Source organism: Octopus sinensis, linkage group LG1, assembly GCF_006345805.1.
Source record: "Octopus sinensis linkage group LG1, ASM634580v1, whole genome shotgun sequence".
In the NCBI taxonomy this organism is placed as follows: domain Eukaryota; kingdom Metazoa; phylum Mollusca; class Cephalopoda; order Octopoda; family Octopodidae; genus Octopus; species Octopus sinensis.
This window is the reverse complement of record NC_042997.1, coordinates 77,994,338-78,016,360: the sequence shown is the minus strand read 5'-3', so window position 1 is coordinate 78,016,360 and position 22,023 is coordinate 77,994,338. Positions and strand designations below refer to the sequence as shown.

The 22,023-nt window shown below is 36.5% G+C and overlaps 1 protein-coding gene across 3 annotated transcripts in view; it reads right to left on the bottom strand.

The window, feature by feature from the left end:
• LOC115210509 (enhancer of mRNA-decapping protein 4) overlaps nt 1-22,023 on the bottom strand; it is a 59,986-nt gene that overhangs the window by 13,682 nt on the left and 24,281 nt on the right. For 2 of the 3 annotated variants that reach the window (XM_029779115.2, XM_029779125.2), the window contains exons 10-20: nt 15,127-15,222; nt 14,883-14,988; nt 12,726-12,900; nt 11,930-12,026; nt 11,709-11,803; nt 10,234-10,351; nt 9,453-9,846; nt 7,713-8,008; nt 4,223-4,348; nt 416-494; nt 62-296 (exon numbers count right to left, since the gene is read on the bottom strand). In XM_029779115.2, the coding sequence (XP_029634975.1) occupies nt 62-296; nt 416-494; nt 4,223-4,348; nt 7,713-8,008; nt 9,453-9,846; nt 10,234-10,351; nt 11,709-11,803; nt 11,930-12,026; nt 12,726-12,900; nt 14,883-14,988; nt 15,127-15,222 (1,817 nt within the window). The remainder of the gene's footprint in view (nt 1-61; nt 297-415; nt 495-4,222; nt 4,349-7,712; nt 8,009-9,452; nt 9,847-10,233; nt 10,352-11,708; nt 11,804-11,929; nt 12,027-12,725; nt 12,901-14,882; nt 14,989-15,126; nt 15,223-22,023) is intronic. The other variant, XM_029779120.2, reaches the window with a different exon arrangement.

Sequence of the window (22,023 nt, the reverse complement as noted above, 5' to 3'; positions counted from 1 at the left end):
AAAGTGCAGGGCCCAAAATTCTTTAAGTGTTACATTTAGTAAATATAAGTTTTAAGGATACGTTCTCTTTGTGACTGTTGGTGCATTAAGCGCTCAAAATGTCCAGTCATTCGATTCTCCATGCTTTTTAAGTGCTGCTCAAGGACTGGTAAAGTAACAGCAACCTTTGCCATCTGTTGTAAGGCTGCTTGCTGCTTCAACTGTTGTTGCTGTTGTATAAACAATTCTTGCATTTGCTGAGAAAGCAACTCAAATCTTGTTAACTTATTGTTAATAGTAGAAAGCATTGCTTGAATCTACAACAAAAAAAAAAAGAGGAGAAAAATGAGAAGTATAAAAAAAAGGATTTTTTTAAGGAGAAAACACACACAAACATACACACTGAAATCAAAAATTCTGACAACCTCATACTTACATCCTTTAAAGATTGTGGCTCAACAACTTCTCGGATGATCTGAACAGGGGCTTCATGAATTGGTGGGGCAGCTGGCTCACTACAGATCAATTGTAGGTGAGTAAGTAGAACCAATACAAGTTGAAAAACAAATATGAAACTTTTCATAAAATGTAAAGCAAACAGATAGTGAAACAAAATACAATAAAGTACAGGCAATATAAATATTAAGGCATACAAGATATATGGAATTAAAATCTAACTACTTAAGCACAAATCACAGAATATCTCATAATCAAATGTCATTGCAGTCTGATAAAGAAAAACTCATGCTGACAGCTGATCTTGAAATATCTTGAGATTGTACCATTCCTTATAAAAATTTGGTAGTTTATACAAAATGAAGAAACTTATTGAAAACTAGAGAGGTTCCAGGTATGGAAGCAAAATCTAGAATCAAAGGGCCTTAGAGTTAACCTAGCAAAAACTAAAGTCTTAGTAAGTAGGAAGGCAGACAAATCACAAATCCCTTCAGGTAAACAGCCCTGCTCAATCTGTAGAAGTGGCGTAGGTAGAAACTCCATAAGATGCACATGATGTAAGCTTTGGACACATAAAAGGTGCAGCAAAATCAGAGGAAGGTTAATAGAGAAACAAGTTTTTGTATGTGGAGGATGTACAGGTATAATAAACACTGAAAATGTGCAGAAAATAGACTCCATCAACTGACGGGGGGTAAAACTAGAGGTAGTAGATAGCTTTCGTTATCTAGGTGACCAGGTTAGTAATGGAGGTGGATGCTCCAAGAGCATAGCTGTGAGAATAAGATTAGGCTAGGCTAGGCAAAGTTCAGAGAGCTCTGGCAACAAAGGGCCTCTCTCTTAGAGTGAATGGCAGATTATGCCTCTTTCTTAGAGTGAATGGCAGATTGTGGCTGAGTTCCTTTTGAGCGTTGGGCCTCATGGAGGCAAAGTGGCTGAGTTCTTTTCAAGTGATAGGCCTCACAGAAGCAATGGCTGAGACCTTTGGTATTATGTCGTGCTTGAGAAGACCCATCAAAATCGCAGTCATGGCAGATACTAGAGTCACACAAATTCCACCCATGCCAGTGGCATGTAAAAGCATCCATTACACTCTTGAAGTGGTTTGCATTAGGAGGGGTATCCAGCCATAGAAAACCATGCCAAATCAGACGAGTCTGGTGTAGTCTTCCAGCTTACTAGCCCTGGTCAAACTGCCCAACACATACCAGTATGGACAACGCACATTAAATGATGATGCTGATGATTAAAGTGTTTTATTTACATATATATATATTGGGAGAATAAGTCTATTTTTTTAAAATATACTTCTCTCTACACCAGTGACCAAATAATGGAAAATATGGAAAATAACAAATCTACAAAACTTAGTCAAAAACAGGATAAGTTACTTCAGCTGCTGGAGATATATATTTATCTTGTAAACCTATGTATGGATTGTTTACAGCCATACCCACAATGATAATTTTTCCAGATATTTATAGGAAATAAACTGTAGTCAGATTTTTATTTTTTTACCACTGAATTCTGATCCAGAAAGATCTCATTACTATTAAGATGTAAGAACTCATACAAGAAAATTTCACAGGTTTAGCAACACACAAGATACCTTTTGACTGTGCTCTTCCTTATAAAATTGTACTTTTATTAGGTGCATATAATTTAGTTACTGTGAAAATTAATATTTTACAATAGTTTGTCTTCTCCTTTGGCTTGCAATTCAGTGAACTAAGTCACATATTCGTTTTCAAAAATGACAAGTTACATAACTGACAAGTTCTAATGGTTTTCTTTTTCAGGATGTTCAGTGTTTTTCTTGCCAGCAGCAGTAAAAATGAAATGAAAGTGACAAAAATGTGCATAAACAAATGAAATAATTGATGCTATGCCATTAGTAGCTTCCAGGTCTAAGAAAAGACAGAAAATATTTCTAAGTACATATTTCTCTGCATATATTTACAACTTAATATCTGAAAAGAAAATATACTAAACATGTGTGAAACATCTCCCCACAATATCAAATGGATTATTATACAACTGGGGAAAAAAAATTCTTGCTAGGATATCTGATTGTGATGAGCATGAATACAACACCAACATGATTATATATTAGATCATGGACCCACTGAATAAAATATTTTGTAGAAAATGTTTTGAATACCTAAGCACTCGTTTTTATCATGCAAATACATCAGCACTTCCTTTGAAAGCAATCCTGAATATGTGATAAACTAACCCCAACAGTTTTTCATGAATATATGGCAAAATAATTTTAAAAGGTGCTTATAACAAATATAGAAGTTACTAATGATAACACTACACTTCCAGGTATGAAGCCAAAAAAAACTGCATTTCATCTAGGTCTACTTAGCCACAGGTCAAGTGAGCTATATCTCTCTCTCCATGGTTTTCATAAACTGATCCAGTAATTTGATTCCAACACATCTCCTGTATCTTTGTAGCAGTTTACAAAGATACTGCTATGCCAGTCATTGGGTAGAAATCCTTCTTGTATAACTTGAGTAACTATACAGCAAGTATACCCCACCAGATATTTTGAACATCTCTGCAGCTACCCTTGATGAATCTGAAGCTTTCCCTTTTCTGTGACTTTGCTTTATCTACCACACTGCTGTCAACTAGATTTGCTGGTCCCTCTGCAGGTTCAGCAGGAGGTATACCCTCTTTGTCCCATGTGTTCTCCATGTTCAGCAGCCTCTCTTTATAACACTTCCACGATACTTTGTCTTGTGAGTATGCCTTTATCATCATTCCAAATATACTTTTCACCAATGACATCTTAGCTCTCTCTCCTACACTGTCTGGCAAATCTTAACACCTTGTGTCACCGATTCTTACATTGTAAGATATGCAATCTTTTCTTTTTTGCTTTATCCTCAGCCAAAATACACCTATCACTAGCTGCTCTTCTAATGCTCCTTACTACCACCTTCCTTCCAGGTTTTCCAAACCTGTTTCTTTATCACTGTCAGCTGTATCATTCTTCTACCATCTCACTTTCAGGTAGGTCAGGACTTTGCCCCAGTCACATGTCTGAACTGTTTCATAGAAATTTTCAATTGTCTATGCTACAGGTATCTAAATTTTTCTCCCTACAGTCGGATGCATCAATTAGAATTTCTCTAAACCTATTCCCAACTGCAGAACCTTTTAGTTTCTGTGCCTGCCCACTTCCAGCTACGAAGGCACAAGTCACTAATCTATGTTGCCTAACGCATTCTTTGCTAGATAAGGTTTTGGTATTCACAATGTTTACTCATTTAATACAAACTAATTTCCACAAAATTAAATTAAAAGCAAGAAGAAAGTATTTACATTAAACTCAAGATCACAAGAAGAAATAAAAACAAAGACCTAGTTTAACAATTTCATCATCATATTCCAACTGAAATACACTGATTGTGTTACAATTAATTTTCAAAATAATGAAGTATTTAGTAAAATAAAATAACTGTGTCTTTATTAAGCTAGTGTTTGAAACATGAATTAACATGAAATTCTTTTGATGGAAAGTTTTAATTTTGAATCACTTCAAAGCAAGAAACTAATATCATAGAAACAGTGGTAGTCATGCATGAGTTGGTATCAAATGAGTCAACATGATCCCTATCATTTATATGCTAAAATAGAAATTATGTAGTGCTTTAAGGAAGGAAGGGTACTGAAAGACAGAAAACAGGACAAATCTGTAGAACTTATATATTGATTTAGTATAAGTTTACATAAAAATAACATTGAAGAAATAATAAATCAATCGTGTCATTACCTAGTTAATTGTATTTGCCTGGCTAATGGCTTTGGTTGTTTTCCTTTTGAATTTGACGATGCATCAACAAGAAGTGAATAGTCTTCATCCTCCTCTTCATCATCATCGATGTCTTGTCCTTCCCTCCTAGAAAATTGAAAATTAATGAAAATAATTCTTTAATAATGGGGAGAAAATATAATATCCACACCCTTGCCATTAACAGAAAATACAAAAATCTTTGTAGAAATCTTATGTGATACAGTTAAAATGTTACATCCTTCCATCTACAGCAAAGCATTTATCATCCATTTGTATTGCAGATTCATTTTGGTACAAACATTTTTTAGCTATACTTTTATTGTAATTATTTTTTCAACCAACACCTTTGATGCCTTCTCACTTTACATCTTAATTTGACCCAAATTTTCCTTCAATTGACATGCCACATCAACTGGATCATACACAATTAATTCCTGTCCAATTACTGCAGATTCACAGCATTTTGCTACCAAAGTTTTACTTTTCTTGCATCTAAAAAAGTCTGGCAAAGAGAAGCCATTTGTTCCAACAAAGGTAGCAGTTAACCTAGCTACTCTTCTATGTTTAAAATCTACTTGTTAAACTATCATGAGCTATCTAACATCAATTAGGACACCTGAATAACAGCAAATGCTTGAGCAGTCCAGCTGTGTTTGCTATTAGCTATCCAATTGATTTAGTGCACCTAATGCTCTACTTCTTGGTCAGATAGTGAAATATTATTGGCCATTTGTGTATCACTTTAACTATTTTGATACTAACCCATATGAGACAGCGCCTGGTTCTATGATACAAACTTCCTGTTTTATAATGATCAAGATTAAAATCTTTCATCAAAATTTCATTGTTAATTATGTTCCCATGTTTAATATGATAGCTATTTTATTAAATACTTCAAATTTTATTAAAACAAAGGTAAATGTAAAAGTTAAATATTAAAAATATCTACTACTAAGCAAAGCAAGCTGCTGTAACTGAAAAAGTGTTGTGTCTCATTGACACTGTGATGTCCTTCTTCAAACACACTGTATAAGCCACTTTATAATGTGGACTTTTTATAACAAGGTTATAACAATACAAATATAAATCAGAAACAACATGTGACAAACAATCTCTTCTCAATGACTTCTGTGACTGTCTTCACAAAGTGCCTGCACACACCACACTGTCCCTCACTGACAGTGCGCCTTTATACGGTTTAGGACAGATGACTTGCTATCCCACAGGGGTGTCAGGATTTCACCACAACATCGTCCCTTTTTGAGTTTGACTTTCGTTGGAAGTCAATATTTTTCTTTTATTTATTATCTTTTATTACCACCTCTCCCAGCCTTCCCCTCATCTCACCCTGCCAATTTCCCAGGAAGAAACTGGAATATTTTTTTCGTCTTGGGTCTACTTGCAAAAGTTCTGTTTGCTTTCTTTTCCTAGTCGCTGTACTCATTGGTTTGATTATTCCTTGAGGTATCAGAACATCAAAAATGTCATAAAGAAATTCCATTGGCTTTTCATGTTTTATTTTTTCTTCCGTAAATTTTTTTCCACTTGGTTTAGGTGTCTCTTGTGTTCCCACATATGACCTTTTACCATGTACGTTATTTTTCCTAAATGTTTACTTATCATACCTCCTTCTCAACTTTCCTTTCCATTTCTGTATATTCAAAAAAAAACCTTGTCACCAATTTTGAAGTATTTCATCTTATTTTCAGTTTTTCTCTCCATTTTTTTCTTCCCAGTAGTAATTTGTCAAACACTGACCTGACTTTCCTGGCAAACATTAGTTCAGCTGGCAACATATCTGATGTGGTATTGGGGCTAGGTGTTATTCAGTAGACACTTAAGAATTATGTCAATGCAGTATCAGCTAGTAGTTCATTTCTAGATTTTTTTCAGTGCCCTCTTAAATGTGTCTACGAAGCATTCTGCTCGTCCATTCGATCTCGAAAGGTATAATGGAGTAGCAATATGCTCCATTGCATGCATTTTGCAAAAGTTTTTTAATTCCTTTGACATGAACTGCGTTCCATTATCAGATACTATAGTGTCTGGGACACCATATCGCGCAAAAAGTTTTAGCTCATGCATGTTTGGTATGTTTGGCAATAGTTCACTTTGCACTGACAATATTTTTTTTCTCAAATTTTTTTCATTCAACCTTTTTTGTTTCACCCAACAATGTGAATTGTGTCTAATTTTCCCACATTCACAACATTCTAGCTTCTTAAAAGGACAGCTTCTTTCGAAATGTGTTTCTCCACACCCATAACATGGTTTGGATACTGACTGTTGTTTTTCTTTTTTCATATCTGTTACCAGTCGACATGTATGTATATTTGAATAATGTTTTTCAATTTTTCTGTGTCCTATCATAGATTTTATAATTCTTTGGCATTCTTCAGCCACTATTTGTAGGGTTAGTTTTGAATCTTGTTCAAGCTTTGTCAATATTCGAGCCCTTACCTCTGCATCTTTATTTGTTGTTAATTCTTGTACAAAGGTTAAACATTTAAACATGTCCAGGCTTAATTTAAGTTTAAAATTTTTCACATTCTCTATTTACGATTCCGGCATACGTGACAAAATCTTCCATTTCTTTTTTTTTTTTTTGCAAATTCAAACATTCCCAGCGAATATTAAATAGTGAACTTCTTTCACTGATAGTTTAATTGTTTCCTTGAAACAAATTTTGGATGGTTTTCTCAGCAAGATGTAATTACAAAACTTTTCATGTTCTGCTGGTGATAATTTCCTTAAAAGAAGACATACCTTTTTTTCGCCCATCCAGCTTTTACACTCTTCCTTGAAGATTCCTTCATACCTTCTGAAGTATGCAGAAAATGTAATTCCTTCTTCCAGATTATATGTGAATTCTTCAATTGAATTAGTAAACGTGTATGCCAAAAACGAACCTCAAGTGTTTTTTGACTACAACAATAATTCCAACAACTGTTGATTTTGTTGTTGTTGTAATTGCTGTTGTACCTGTTCTTGCTGTTTCTCTTGTTTTTGTTGTTGCTGTTGTAGTTCCATTGCAATTGAACCACAGAAGCTAATAGGTCTTGCATGCTAAGAACGTCCACCATGAGCTTCAAATGTCTTATCACCACTGTTGTGTCACATCAACACTGTTATGTCCTTCTTTGAACTCACTGTATATGCCACTTTATAACGTGGACTTATAACAATACAAATATAAATCAGAAACAACATGTAACAAACAACATCTCTTCTCAACAACTTCTACAACTGTCTTCACAAAGCACCTGCACACACCATATTGTCCCTTACTGACAGTGCACATGCACCTTTGTACAGTTTAGGACAGATGACTTACTATCCCACAGGGATGTCAGGATTTCACCACAGCAAAAAAAATTCCCGTTAAATGTCAGTCATAGTTTCTCAAACAAAGCCCAATATACATAATTGAAAAAAAAAAAGAGTTTTATGTAAAATATTTTTCACTTACACATTGCACACTTTTTCAGATGCAATTCTAGGCCCATCAGTGCTGACATCTGGTGGTTTGGGCCATTCTCTTGGAGATATTTTTGCTGTAACATTTGATTCTGTAGCAATATTGCTAGTCTCAATTTCCAGTGGAGATACTTCATCTACTTCATCTGCAACATGTTTATCACCCATTACTTCAGCAACTTCTTTATCAGTCTCATCAAAATCTTTCCGCCTTGTTTTTCTAAATGCTTGTTCTCCTTCTAAGCTAACTGAGCTGGTAATTGAACCACTTACTACGACAGCTGCTTGCTGAAAGACAAATATAAACAATTACATATGCTGAGAAACTAATAAAAGATAAATTTATAATGTGATATCTTTTTACAAAAAGATTTTAAGCTAAAAGCACTGCTTGCTTTATGAATTAATATCCTTTAGTTCATCAGTTTTCATTTATTTACATTACCAAATCACTTTCATTTTTACACTTTCTTACATAAATCATATCCACTAGTGATACAAGGGTAACAAATTACCAAAAATCACTTTATGTTAATCATTTCAGTAACAAACATTTGATTTAAATAATCACAAGGTTAATTTTTTCTTTAGAGAAAAATCAGCTCATTTTTAGTATAAAACAAATACTTATTTTCTCTGTAAAGATGAAAGTAGTCATACATAGACAAATTTGAAATTGGAATATAGAGAAATAAAATTAAATGCTGAAAAACATTCTATCAGACACCAGATGTTGGCTATTTTCTCAGACCTTAATCAATAACCCTCTTGATTATTTTCATAATTAACTGAAATGCACAAATATATTTCTAGTGAAAGAGACAATTAAAGGATTAAAGAATATCAATAATTTGTAGCAATACTTAAAACAGCAGTATACAATTTCAAATGATTACAGTATGTTTATAGTTAAAATTTAAATATTTCTATTCAGAAGAAATTTAATTTGTACTTCTACATTATCGTTTTAAGATCAACAAATATAACTATAAACAAATAGCTAACTGACTGAAACAGACAATAATATTGTAGCTACAAGGGTTTATAGCTATATCTTAAATCAGAAAAGCTTGCTAATTATGATTGAAAGAATGGCTTAAAACAATTTTATATAATCAGAAAATAATTTCTGGTATTCAGTAGAATACTTAGGGAAAATTTACAAGTTAAAAACAACTTAGCATAAATTTCAAAAATAAGCAGAACTCAAAGAAAAAAAAATATCCAGCTATTAGTTTATAATAGAAAAACCTTTATATGTATATTCTTTTACTTCCTGAAGCAATGAGAAAAAATGTAAAAATGAAACTAACCAAAGTAAGAATGTTAAAGCAATTTACATTAAAAAAAATTGATGTCAGAAAGTAGAAACTCATATAGTTTAAAAGATTTGTGCATTGTGAGTTTAAAAAATATATAATCTTACAAAAACATTTAGCCTCAAGTCAAGAACTGTGAAAGGACTAAGATAGTATATTTCCAGATCAGATACACCATAGTATTCTAGTTTAACTCCCTTCCGTACTGAGTTATAAATCAATGCACAGTCAACTTTTCTGATTCGATAACATAAGTATCAATAATATAGAAGAACTGATTAACTTGGCTACCCTTAGAATAACCTCTTCTTTTTCATCACGTTTTCACATATGTATTCAATCTGTATCTCATCATACATACACATATTTTATTTCAATCTGTATTTTACACAAAGAAATAATAAAAGCCTTACACTGCTCACCGAAACTTGCTGGCTCATCTTGAATAGCTCTTCAACACTGATCTTTGTTGGTTCTGAAAATATGTTCTGTAATGGTAGATTAGTTACAACTGGTGAATGGGAAGAATCAATAGAAACCACAGGTGAAATTGTGGACACCGAAGTCATGTTTGTATCTTTATTCTTAAGTGGTGATTGAGATGAGACTAGACTGCTATTAGGGCTGGAGGTATGTGACACGGTATTATTACAAGCTGTAACACTAACAGCAGCAGTAGCAACAGCATCACTATTGCCATTTCTTCCCACACCTGTTGCAAGAGGGTGACATTCTGTACTGTCCTCCATCGCAGAAACTTGAGTAAAACTACTATTTGCAGAAATAGTTTGGAGAGAGTAGGGTTTACTGAAAAATAAATACATATCATTACAATGTATTATCAAAAGTATAAATATTAAACCATATATAAGCAAAGACAAAATGATCTCACTTCAAAATTTACCCTTAATCTTATCAAGACAATCAGAGTTATTAATGGAGATATTATAACCTACATGACAATGTCCACTCAACAGCTAAACCAGTATTATTTATCTTGTGCAAAGCACTTAAAATTAGTAACTAGACCCTAACAGTTAATGAGAACAATAAAAGCCAACAACATAGCAGTTAATTTAACTCACAAAAAACAGTATCCAGATTCTACCTTTCATTTCAAATTTATTTTATTTTTCCATTAATAATGAAAAGATGGATGTAATAAAACAAAAGGAGATATTAACAAATATTAACCTAGTAAAGGCATCAGGTGTGAGAAGTACAGGAGCTTTTTCTCCACGAGAAGACTCACTGGAATCAGGGACGGATGTATCCATAATATTACTGACATCAGAAAGTCCATCTTTTAAAACTAAAATTTTAAAAAAAAATGCATTTCAAATATTCATTTTCTGAAATGGAAAAATGTTTATTCTCACCTATATTGATTAAAGCAAAAAGTATAATGATCTCTTCTGAATAATATCACATAATGCTTCTTCAAATGTGGACAACTAGCCCAAAAGATTTACCACCCAACCTCAAAAGAGGTAACAATCTATAAGAGGGCCAGTGGGATTGTAGAGTTTTATCTACGATTGTGAGAGAAAGAAAGCAAGATGATGAGTGTGTGTGTGTGTGTGAGAGAGAGAGAGAGATGGGGTAGGGAGTTCAAATGTGTGGACAATGCTCTAGATTAGGATGCCTTCTGACTAGCAGAGGGATATTAGTAGGTTTCCAAGACAAAAGTATTTTCTAACTCCAAATAGATATACAGATTTTGTAATCTTTATACAGCTTTGGCTCTGAAACATGAGCAAGGTCATCATAAGGGATTAGATTTTGTAATGCTGAGTATTCATAAGTAAAGCTTAGTACTATAACATGCTTTTAATAAGCCTCGCAAATATAGAAGTTCCTCCTTGATTTGAGGTTTGAGTAGTCACAATCAAAAATACTAATAAGAAGATCAGTCAAAAAGACTAACATGATTTCTTTCTCCTGTTGAAGACATTACAATGTGATTAAATTATTGCAGGTCTTGACAGCATCAGAACCTCTTACAGAGAGTACATTATTGTGAGTTTTTTTTTCCCATTACCTATTGAGGAGGGAAGCTGTGGAAAAAGTAAACCCAGGAAGACAAGGGACGAGGTGCTGAAACATGATTTTTGGTTGATGAGTCTCACAGAGGTAATAACAAGTGATCAAGGCATCTGGCAATTTGCTGTACTTGAGAAGACATGTCAAGCTAAGTGAAATCATGGTCATGACCAGTGTCGGTGACACGTAAAAAGTAACTGTACCAGCAACATGTAAGGGGCACTCATGCTGGTGACACATAAAAGACTCCCAGTACACTCTGTAAAGTGGTTGGCATTACGAAGGGCATCCAGTCATAGAAACCAAACCAAAACAGACAACTGAAGCCTGTTGCGGCTCTCTGGCTTACCATCTTCAGTCAAACTATCTAACCCATGCCAGTATGGAAAACAGACGCTAAATGATGATGATTTCAAGCTAGTAGATGATTTTAAACTCAAAGCTAACAAAATATTCATCATCGTCATTTTAATATCCACTTCACCATGAGTCAAAGAGTTTATTAATTTTTTTTCTAATTAGATCCCCTTCCTGTTGCCAACCCTCGCCTCATAAAAATTTAGGTTTTAACCACTAACAGACATTCAAACTACATAATACCAGTATTAATTTCTCATCACACTTACCTATCCCATCTTGTGATTTAGAACCAACAGCCTGAACTTCACTGTCAGAGTGAGCAACTTCAGTTTTGAATCGAATATTAAGCTCTTGCAATATTCTGTAAAAAAACAAAAAAATTTTAGCAAGATAAAGAAATGAATATATTTTGAAATATGAGGACAATATATTTCTAAATTAAGCAATCACTATTTTCCACACAAGTTAATTGTTAATTACTACTTACGTGCTATGAACAGCATACAGCTCAACAAGAACACCATCAACTATTGTACTATCTTCATCCTCAAAAAGTTTCTTAGAATTATCCTGCTCAATTTCTCCTTCAATTTAAGAACACAAATATTTAAGTTGAAAATGCATTTCTTTAGATGCTTTTTAATAATATATTTTATAATCAAAAGAAGCTATTTAGATATTTTAGTTCCATCAAGACAGTACATTTATGACTACAGCTTCATGTCTGTAGGAAACACTGGTTGCTTCAGTTAATTTGATAGTAACAGTTCACCAGGTTTGTAAGTCTGTAATTTATTTATTTAAATATTTCAGTCATTCAATTACAACACTACATTCAAGGGTTTTTAGTTGAATATATCAACCCCAGTACTTCTTTGGTACATATTTCAGCTATCTTGAAAGATGCTAAATGCAAAGTGAACATTAGCACAAAAACAGCTGACTGTGAAGCATGAATACCACATGGTATTTTTGTTTAAATGTTCTACCTTTCACCCTGCATTGAAATATAAACATTATATATATCAAATGATATCATCTATCAAATTTAATTAGTAGCAGATATTTTTGTAAAGTGTAATTCTTAACCACATGCCCAGGTCCATATCCAAAAAACTCAAAAACAACTGTTTCAATAGTATACAGAAGTTTAAATTTGCAAAACCCATCCCTAACTAGCATGGAAAAATAAATGCAGACACACACAAATAGAAATAAAATTTACACAAAATGAAAAAAATAGTCAAGTAATTTAGTAAAAGTTGATAGGAAAAAAACCCTACCAGTAGTCAATTCTTCAAGAAATGTGTCATCTTCAAGAGACTGACGGAATTTTTCAGAACGGGCATCAAGTATAGCAAAACTAAGACATGGTCGGGCAAGTAGGAATTCAGAGATTGATGATATATAAACTGTTTCAGCTTTGTGGTCTTGGTGCAAGTTCAAAATGTACAGAACCTATGAAGAAAATATCAAACAACAATATGTTGAAGAATATTAAAATATTTACATAACATAAAAAGCTTTCCTATATAGCTTTTTTATAAAGTATGACCTCTAAACCACAAACTATTAGCCATACTAACTCCAGTTGATACATGTCAAAAGTTAACACTTAAAATACACAATTATCATTCTTCTCAAAGAAAATTAGCTGAAGCTATTGAACAGAATTAGAGGAGAAATTCCAAACATGAAATAAAAGCCTAGAATCAAGAAGTCTCAAAGTAAACATAGTAAAATTCAAAAGTTTTAGTTAACAGGAACAAAAAAGCAGATAGGATTCTACTGCCATCTGGAAGATGGCCTCGTTCAATGCAGAGAAGGATTAAGTAGGGACTCTATACCATCTTCCAAATGTAAACTTTTGATGCACAAGAGATGCAGTGGAGTCTCAAGCAGGCCTGACAGGGAAAAAAATAGATTTTGTCATGTAGCAGATGCACAGTAATAATTAGCAATAAGAACACCTATGAAATAAAGTCATACGAATGATCAAAAATTTTCTGAGAAGTTATTGATAGCTTGTAACCTAAAAGGCCTGAAGTAGCCAGAATAAGACTGGATTGGAAAAAGTTCAGGCAGTTACCTCAATGGCAACAATGGAAGTCTCCAAGTGAAGATTAGATTGTATGGTGCGTGTGCATGAAGTATGATGCTGAATGGGAGTGAAACATGGGCATCAAATACAAAGGAGTACAAAAGCTGGAAAGAAATGATGCAAACAATGCTCCAATGGATGGGTAATGTTAGTGTGCAAAGCACAAATGACCTGAGAGAAAAATTGGGAATAAAAGGAATCAAATGCAGTGTGCAAGACAGAAAACTTCATTGGTGCAGACATGATATGTATGGAGGAGAATAGTTTGGTAAAGAAGTGCCAAATAATCCAAAACAAGAAATCTTTGGAAGAGAAAACCAAGGAAGAAATGGGAAGGGGTAGTGACAAATGATCTTAAAACTGAAATCCACTAAAGAGATGACAAAGACCACAAAAAATGCAGAGACGTTGTGATAGAGAACACCTGTCCAATTCATTCAAGCATGGAAATAATAATCATAATAAAGATGATGAGTACTGATCAACCATTGAAAACAATGAATAAATTTGGTATATATGACTGAGAGTGTTGAAACCTTAGTAGATACAGTATGACTAAGTTTATAAACTTAGTGTTGAACATAGAGGAATTGTAATGCATTCAAGAAATTGGTGTATGACAAAACTGTTTTTTATATCAACTGGCACCTGTGTCGGTGGCACATAAAAACACCATCCGAAGACCCGGCAAGACTAGTCAGGCCATAACCCGTGGCCCCTACCTGGGACGTAGTCAGTCCACCTGTGCATACCTTCCTTCTTGTGACACTTGTGAAGACCTGTTGAGGCAAGTGAAAATCAAATCAAATCAAAACAAATCAAAATAGATGAACATCAATGGAATTTGTATCTTTGTGGTACCAGTGCCGGTGGCACACAAGAAAATCATCCGAACGTGGCCGTAGCCAGTACCGCATCGACTGGCCTCCGTGCTTTGGGGACGTAACAAACACCATCCGATCGTGGCCGTCCGCCAGCCTCATCTGGCACCTGTGTCGGTGGCACATAAAAACACCATCCGAGCGTGGCCGTTCGCCAGCCTCGTCTGGCACCAGTGTCGGTGGCACATAAAATCACCCACTACACTCTCGGAGTGGTTGGCGTTAGGAAGGGCATCCAGCTGTAGAAACACTGCCAGATCTGACTGGCCTGGTGCAGCCTTCGGGCTCCCCAGACCCCAGTTGAACCGTCCAACCCATGCTAGCATGGAAAACGGACGCTAAATGATGATGATGATGATGATGACAGGAACAATACATCGATGAAAACAGAGACAATGGTAAAAATAGAGAAGGGAAAAATGAACATTTAAAAGGTTTAAAAAAAAACATTAACTTACTTTGCGTCGGAAATCTGTTAAAACTAAATATCGTGCACTTAAATCTAATGCAACTTTCATGCAAAGCTCAGTTTTGGTCTCAAGATGTGATGGTGGATCTAAGAATCTGTCAATGAAAGATATTAAAATACAGGAAAAATCATGAATTCAACTGAAAATACAGTTGGAAAAATGCAAACTAATTATGTAGACAATGAAGTAAAAATGGGCCAAAATAAAAGACCAGATTATAAAGGTTATATACCTAATTGTTTGTAAACAGGTCCAGGAGACACAACTCCATACTTTCAATTCCTGATTGTAATTACCTCCTGTAACAGCATACTTCCAAAAAGAGACACTGATTAAATAGAAAAGAAACATTATGAATGGTTAGTATACACACATATCATTATCATTTAGTGTCCACTTTCCATGCTAGCATGGGTTGGACGATTTGACTGTCTGGCAGAGTTTCTACAGCTGGATGCCCTTCCTAACGCCAACCACTCCAAGAGTGTAGTGGGTGCTTTTACGTGCCACCGGTATGAGGGCCAGTTTGGTAGTACTGGCAACGGCCACGTCCAAATGGTGCTTTTTATGTGCCACCTGCACAGGAGCCAGTCCAGCAGCACTGGCGACGTCCTCGCTTGAATGTCTCACGTGCCACCAGCACAAGTGCTAGTAAGGCGATGCGGTAACGATCACGCTCAAACGGTGTGCTTAACGTGCCACCAGCACGAAGGCCAGTTTGTTGCTCAGGAATGATCTCACTCGTATGGTACTCTTAGCGCTCCACTAGCAACGGTTGTCGGTCACCGAGTTTGATTTCGACTTCAATTTCACTTGCCTCAACTGGTCTTCACAAGCAGAGTTTAGTGTCCAATGAAGAAAAGGCATGCATAAGTGGACTGGTTACCCCCTAGCATAGGCCACAAGGTTATGGTCACACTTGCGCTTGCCGAGTCTTCTGGAGCACAGCATATTTCCAGAGGTCCCGGTCACTAGTCATTGCCTCGGTGAGGCCCAATGTTTGAAGGTCGTGCTTCACCACCTCATCCCAGGTCTTCCTGGGTCTACCTCTTCCACAGGTTCCCTCAACTGCTAGGGTATGGCACTTTTTCACACAGCTATCCTCATCCATTCTCACCACATGACCATACCAGCGCAGTCGTCTCTCTTGCACACCACATCTGATGCTTCTTAGGTCCAACCTTTCTCTCAGGGTACTAACACTCAGTCGAGTATGCACACTGGCATTACACATCCATCAGAGCATGCTGGCTTCATTCCTTGCGAGCTTACGCATATCCTCAGCTGTCACAGCCCATGTTTCACTGCCATGTAGCATGGCTGTTCGTACACATGCATCGTACAGTCTATCTTTTACTCTGAGCGAGAGGCCCTGTCACCAGTAGAGGTAAGAGCTCTCTGAACTTAGCCAAGGCTATTCTTATTCTAGCAGCTACACTTTCAGTGCACCCTCCTACGCTACTGATTTGGTCACCTAGGTAACAGAAGCTATCAACTACTTCTAGTTTTTCTCCCTGGAATGTGGCGGAAGTTGTTCTCTGCACATTTTCAGTGTTTATTACTCCTGAGTATCTGCCACATACAAAAACTATCTTCCCAGTTAGCCTTCCTTTGATATTGCTGCACCTCTTATGTGTCCATAGCTTACACTGGGTACATCTTACAGAGTTTCTACCTACACCTTTTCTACAGATCGAGCAGGGCCATCCACCTGAAGGGATTTGTGGTTTGCCTGCCACCCTACTTATTAGGACTTTGGTTTTAGCTAGGTTGACTCTAAGGCCCTTCGATTCTAATCCTTGTTTCCACACCTGAAACTTCTCGAGTTCTGATAGTGACTCAGCAATTAGGGCAAGGTTGTCAGCATAGAGGATCTCCCAGGTGCATCCTGTCTTGAATTCCTCTGTTATTGCCTGGAGGATTATGATAAATAGGAGGGGGCTGAGGATTGAACATTGGTGGACATCTACCTCTACCCGGAATTCTTCACTGTACTCGTTACCAACCCTCACCTTACTGACAGCATCCCTGTACATCTCTCACTAGCCATTCATCTATCCCTAGTTTCCTCATTGACCACCAGATAAGAGATTGGGGGACCCTGTCAACAAAAGCCAGGTACAGAGGTTTATCTTTGGCTAGGTATTTCTCCTGCAGCTATCTTACCAGAAATATAGCATCAGTGGTGCTTTTCCCTGGCACAAACCCAAACTGCATCTCATCTAAACTGACTCTTTCCCTAACTAGTTGGGCTATGACCCTCTCCGTGACCTTCATTACCTTATCCAACAACTTGATACCTCTGTAATTATTTATATCTAAAATGTCACTTTTACCTATGTAGCAGTTGACTATTATGCTGCTACACCAATCATTGGGTATGACTCTTTCGTCTATCACCTGGTTAATTATACGGGTGACTAGGTTATAGCCGACACTGCCAGATATTTTGAGCATCTCTGCAGTGATTCCTGATGGGCCGGGGGGGGGGGGGGGGGGGCTTTCCCTGTCTTCATACTCTTAATTGCTTTATCTACCAAGGTACTGTCAACTCGGATAGCTGGTCCCTCTGTTGGGTCGACATTTGGCAGACTCTCTTTCTCCCAATCATTTTCTTTATTCAGCAACCTTTCATAGTGGTGTCTCCAAACTTCTCTGCAGCCTCACTTAGTGCAAGTGAACCATCATCCATGCAAACACATTTCTCTCCTACAACATCACGATTCTCATTCACACACAGTCTTGCAACACGAAATACCTCAAGTCTTTGGTCCTCACGGCGCTGAACATTGGCAAATTTTTTCTTATCTGCTTCCCCTCTGGCTAAGTAAACCTGTCTCCTAGCTTCTCTTCTGGCAGTCTGATACAATTCCCTGCTACCACCATTCTTCCAGTCCTTCCAAGCCTGTCTCTTTTCTCTGATAGCCCTGTCTACAATGTTGTTCCACCACCACATTATTTTGGGATTATAGGGGACTTTGCACCATCCACAGATCTGGTCAGTGGCTCTCAGCAGGTTGTCCCTTAGAGACCTCCAGTTGTCTTCTACCCCATGTGAAGCTATATCCCCTTCTATTTCATCAAAGGCTTCAAGTAATATGTCCCTAAGTCTCTGTCCATTCACAGGATCTTTAAGCTTCCAGACCCTTCTTCTCCATGTTGGTCATCTTCTGGTCGTCCTCTTAGTCCTGATCCTAAAGTCACTAACTACCAGTCTATGTTGTGGGGTACATTCTTCGCCTGGGAAGGTTTTGGCTTTTATAAGCAGCCATCTTTCCCTTTTTCTGGCAAGGATGTAGTCAATTTGGCTAGTATGTCGGCCCAATCGGTAGGTGACTAGGTGGCTGGTAGGTTTCCTGAAGTTAGTGTTGCAAACCATAAGATCATTTGCATCGCAGAACTCCAGCAGCTTGGTTCCCTCCTCGTTGCAGGAACCATAACCATAGCCTCCATGTACACCATGGAAGCCCCCAGCATGTTGTCCAACATGCTCATTGAAGTCACCAGCCACAAAGAGAAGGTCCCTGTCATTCGTCAACGAGGTAGTCTGCAGTAGGGTGTCATAGAATCTGTCTTTCTGTCAATCGGGTAGCCCTGGCTGAGAGGCATAGGCCGATATAATGGTCGCTAATCCATGATGAAGCACTAATCTAATCTTAAGTACTCTGTCGCATACTCTGACTACCTCAATTACCTTAACTACCCACTTTTCAGCGAGAAGTATACCCACACCCCCAACCCCGTCAGTGTTCCCTGCCCAGAAAATCTTGTACCTGTGTTCTTTGCCTGTGAAGAACCTAGCAGAACCTCCTCTCCACCTCACTTCTTGGATGCAACATATATCGACACATCTCCGTTCAAGCATCTCAACAATCTCGCCAGACCTACCTTTCAGTGTGTCAACCCTGAGGGTGTGAGAGGTATGGGCCCTAGAGACCCTGGGACGGGGGACAGTAGCTTCATGTACCTGAAAAGAAAACTCGCATTTGGCAGAATTCATGAGCAAGCAATACAGTAGGATTCAGTTCAACCTGCATAACACTACCCTTTCATATTTTGCACTATACGATCATTACCTTACATAGGAGATAGCGCGAGACTGGGGGTGGGGATGGTGGAATGCCTTTTGCAGTATTCATAGGAAGCAACCCAGGGATGGCAAAGGATAGGAACTTCCGGTACTGGTGGAGGGGGTGGGAGGGCGGTTGCACCTCTAACTAGGAAGAGGGTCTGCTAACCGTAGTGTAATGCGAGAGCAAAAAAATAGATTTGAAAAATCTGAGAAAGACAAATTTTAGAGAATAGAGAGGTTGCTGTGTGATAAGACTTTAATAACTGAGTGAATGAGACTAACGAAAAGTACATTAGACAGAATAATGATTTGTGCAAGAATGGTGAGTAGATGAAATGAGGTTGAAAGAAAAAAAATATCGTTATCTTATCTGATTCATGAGCGATCCGTTATTCTTCGGCAAGGGTTAGAAAGCGAGTGGGAATCCCATTATGCGTTCGCTAGTTTATAATAGGGTGATGATGGTGGATGAGGTCAAGGCAGGGCAATGATGGTGGAGGAGATCAAGGCGAAGCAAGTGGTTATCAGAAGAGGGAGATATAGTGAAGTCAAATTACCCACATAGTTCCAGTTTCAATCTCTATGTACAAAGCCAAAAATCAGTTATTTCTACCAGCCTGATGTGAACCACTGCCTTTTGACTAAAATTTGATAGATAGAAATTGATTGCAAATCTGTGTAATTGTGTAATGAGAATATCATATTATCATTAACATCCGCCTTTTGCTGAAGTAGATTTACCACAACCAGATAATTCTGAATTAGTGAGAATGAATTAAACTTAAGTATGTTAACAGGAGCAATCAATGAAATACCATATATATATGTTTATATATATACACATACACATAAACACACCAACATTGATTATGAAGTGATGGTGGGGGACAAACACAAGCATACAAATACATATATATATATACATAATGATATGCATATATATATATAAATATATATATATAGTGGTATATATACATATATATCAGGTCATCCCATTAGTTCTGTCCAAATTTTGAATAAAGAAAACAAGTGGTCAAATGTTATATTTAATTGAATCGTCAATGTACTTTCCCTGATTATCTATGACTTCCTTCCATGTATTTACAAGCTTTTTAATCCCATCAATGTAAAACTCTTTTGGCTTCAAAGCGAAGAACTCTGAAATGTCAATTTCGACCTCTTCCTGGCTTGCAAAAGTTATGTCCCCCAAATGATTCTGTAAACTACGAAACAAATGGTAGTCTGAAGGAGCAAGGTCGGGAGAATAAGGTGGATGAGGAATTTTTTCCCAGCCAAGCTCTTTGATCTTCTCTGATGTGATCTTTGCAGTGTGGGATCGTGCATTGTCCTGATGAAACATCAATCCTTTTCGATTCACTAAATCGGGTCTTTTTTTTCTTCAAAGCTTGGTTCAAACACTAATTGCTGACAGTAGACTTGAGCATTGATTGTTGCATTAGGTGGTAACAATTCAAAGTGAATTACTCTTTTGCAATCCCACCAGATAGAGAGATGAACCATTTTCCCATGAAGTTCCCTTCTCGGTTGTGGTTGAGCTTTTTCCCTTTTACCAAGCGACAGTTTATGACGTTTAACATTTCGACAGAAGATCCATTTTTCGTCACAAGTCTATCCAAAAAGGGTGAAATGAGTTTGCGAGAATGGAGAGAAGAGCAGATGTCAACTCGGGATTTGCAGTTGCTTTCGGACAATTCATGAGGCACCAATTTTCCAAGTTTAGGAACCTTTCTAAGTTGTTGAAGATGACGATGAACAGTTTTATGGTTTGAACTAAGCTTTATTGCCAATTCTTCAACTGATAATGCAGGATTTTCATCAAGTAACACTTCAGGGAGCTTATCATGAAACTCAACTAGACATCCTGTTTGATCTTCATCTTCAAGGCTGAAATCTCCACTTCTGAATTTTGAAAACCATCTTCTGCAAGTTCTTTCATTCAAGCATTCTTTCCCATAAACTGACTACGTTTCAAGTGGCTTCAGCAGCAGATTTTCCTTTTTTTTATAATCATAAAGCATTATGTGCCTCAAATGTTCTTTGGATACTTCCATGTAAGAAAGGGTTTTAATCAAAGAAATTTTAATTCTATTATTCTGTAAAATAATATTTAATTAGTTTAAATGTACACAAATGCATAAAAATAATTTTTAATTCTATTAGACATTCTAAAATACTATTCAAATTTCGTTCAATTTTAAAAAAGGCAAAATCGGGCACAACTTATGGGATGACCTGATGTGTGTGTGTGTGTGTGTGTGTATAATTATATATATACATATATATAATTATATAAGTTCAGCAAAAATTTAGATTCAAATGAATATGGTACTTAATTTAGATGCACCAGAATTCTGTATGGTGTCATCCATAAAAATCCGTGGGGTGATTATAATCAAAATAAGCAACAAGAATGACTCCGGTGATTTAGTACGATCGTTTCGTACTACATCATTTTATTAAATGTTCTAAGTATTACAACAGTTTTAAAATGCTGAGCACTCATCAGCCAATTATAGAGGTTTTCCATTAATACAAAAATTTTCATATCAAGTGGCAACATTATAGAGAAGGTAGATACATAGACAAAGATGTGGATTTAAATTTTAAGAACATTTGAGGTAGTGGAGCCCATCAACTGACTGACTAAGATTCAGTTGTTCCAGACTACTGTAAGGTTTTGAGAGGAAAGAACAAATGAAAGGAGACAATAAAGATTTTCTAATTATAGAAATGGGGTAAAGGAGATGTCATAGCTCCATATAAGGAATTTATGTGGAAGACAGCATTGTCACGACTAAATGCCAATTACTACTATTTGATGAACAGATTCGGCATTAGGAGAACTAGGTCAATGTCAAATGGTCACAATAACATTCACAGAGACCTTACAAACCCTATGCACATCATCACAACAGTTGGTCTATAAGTTCCAAGTACTCTGACATGTTAGAAGAATGGAAAAAATATAAATCTAAAATTTATTCAAATTTGGAGAAAGAGACTATCACTTATTATGAGTAGGCATAGTACTTATTA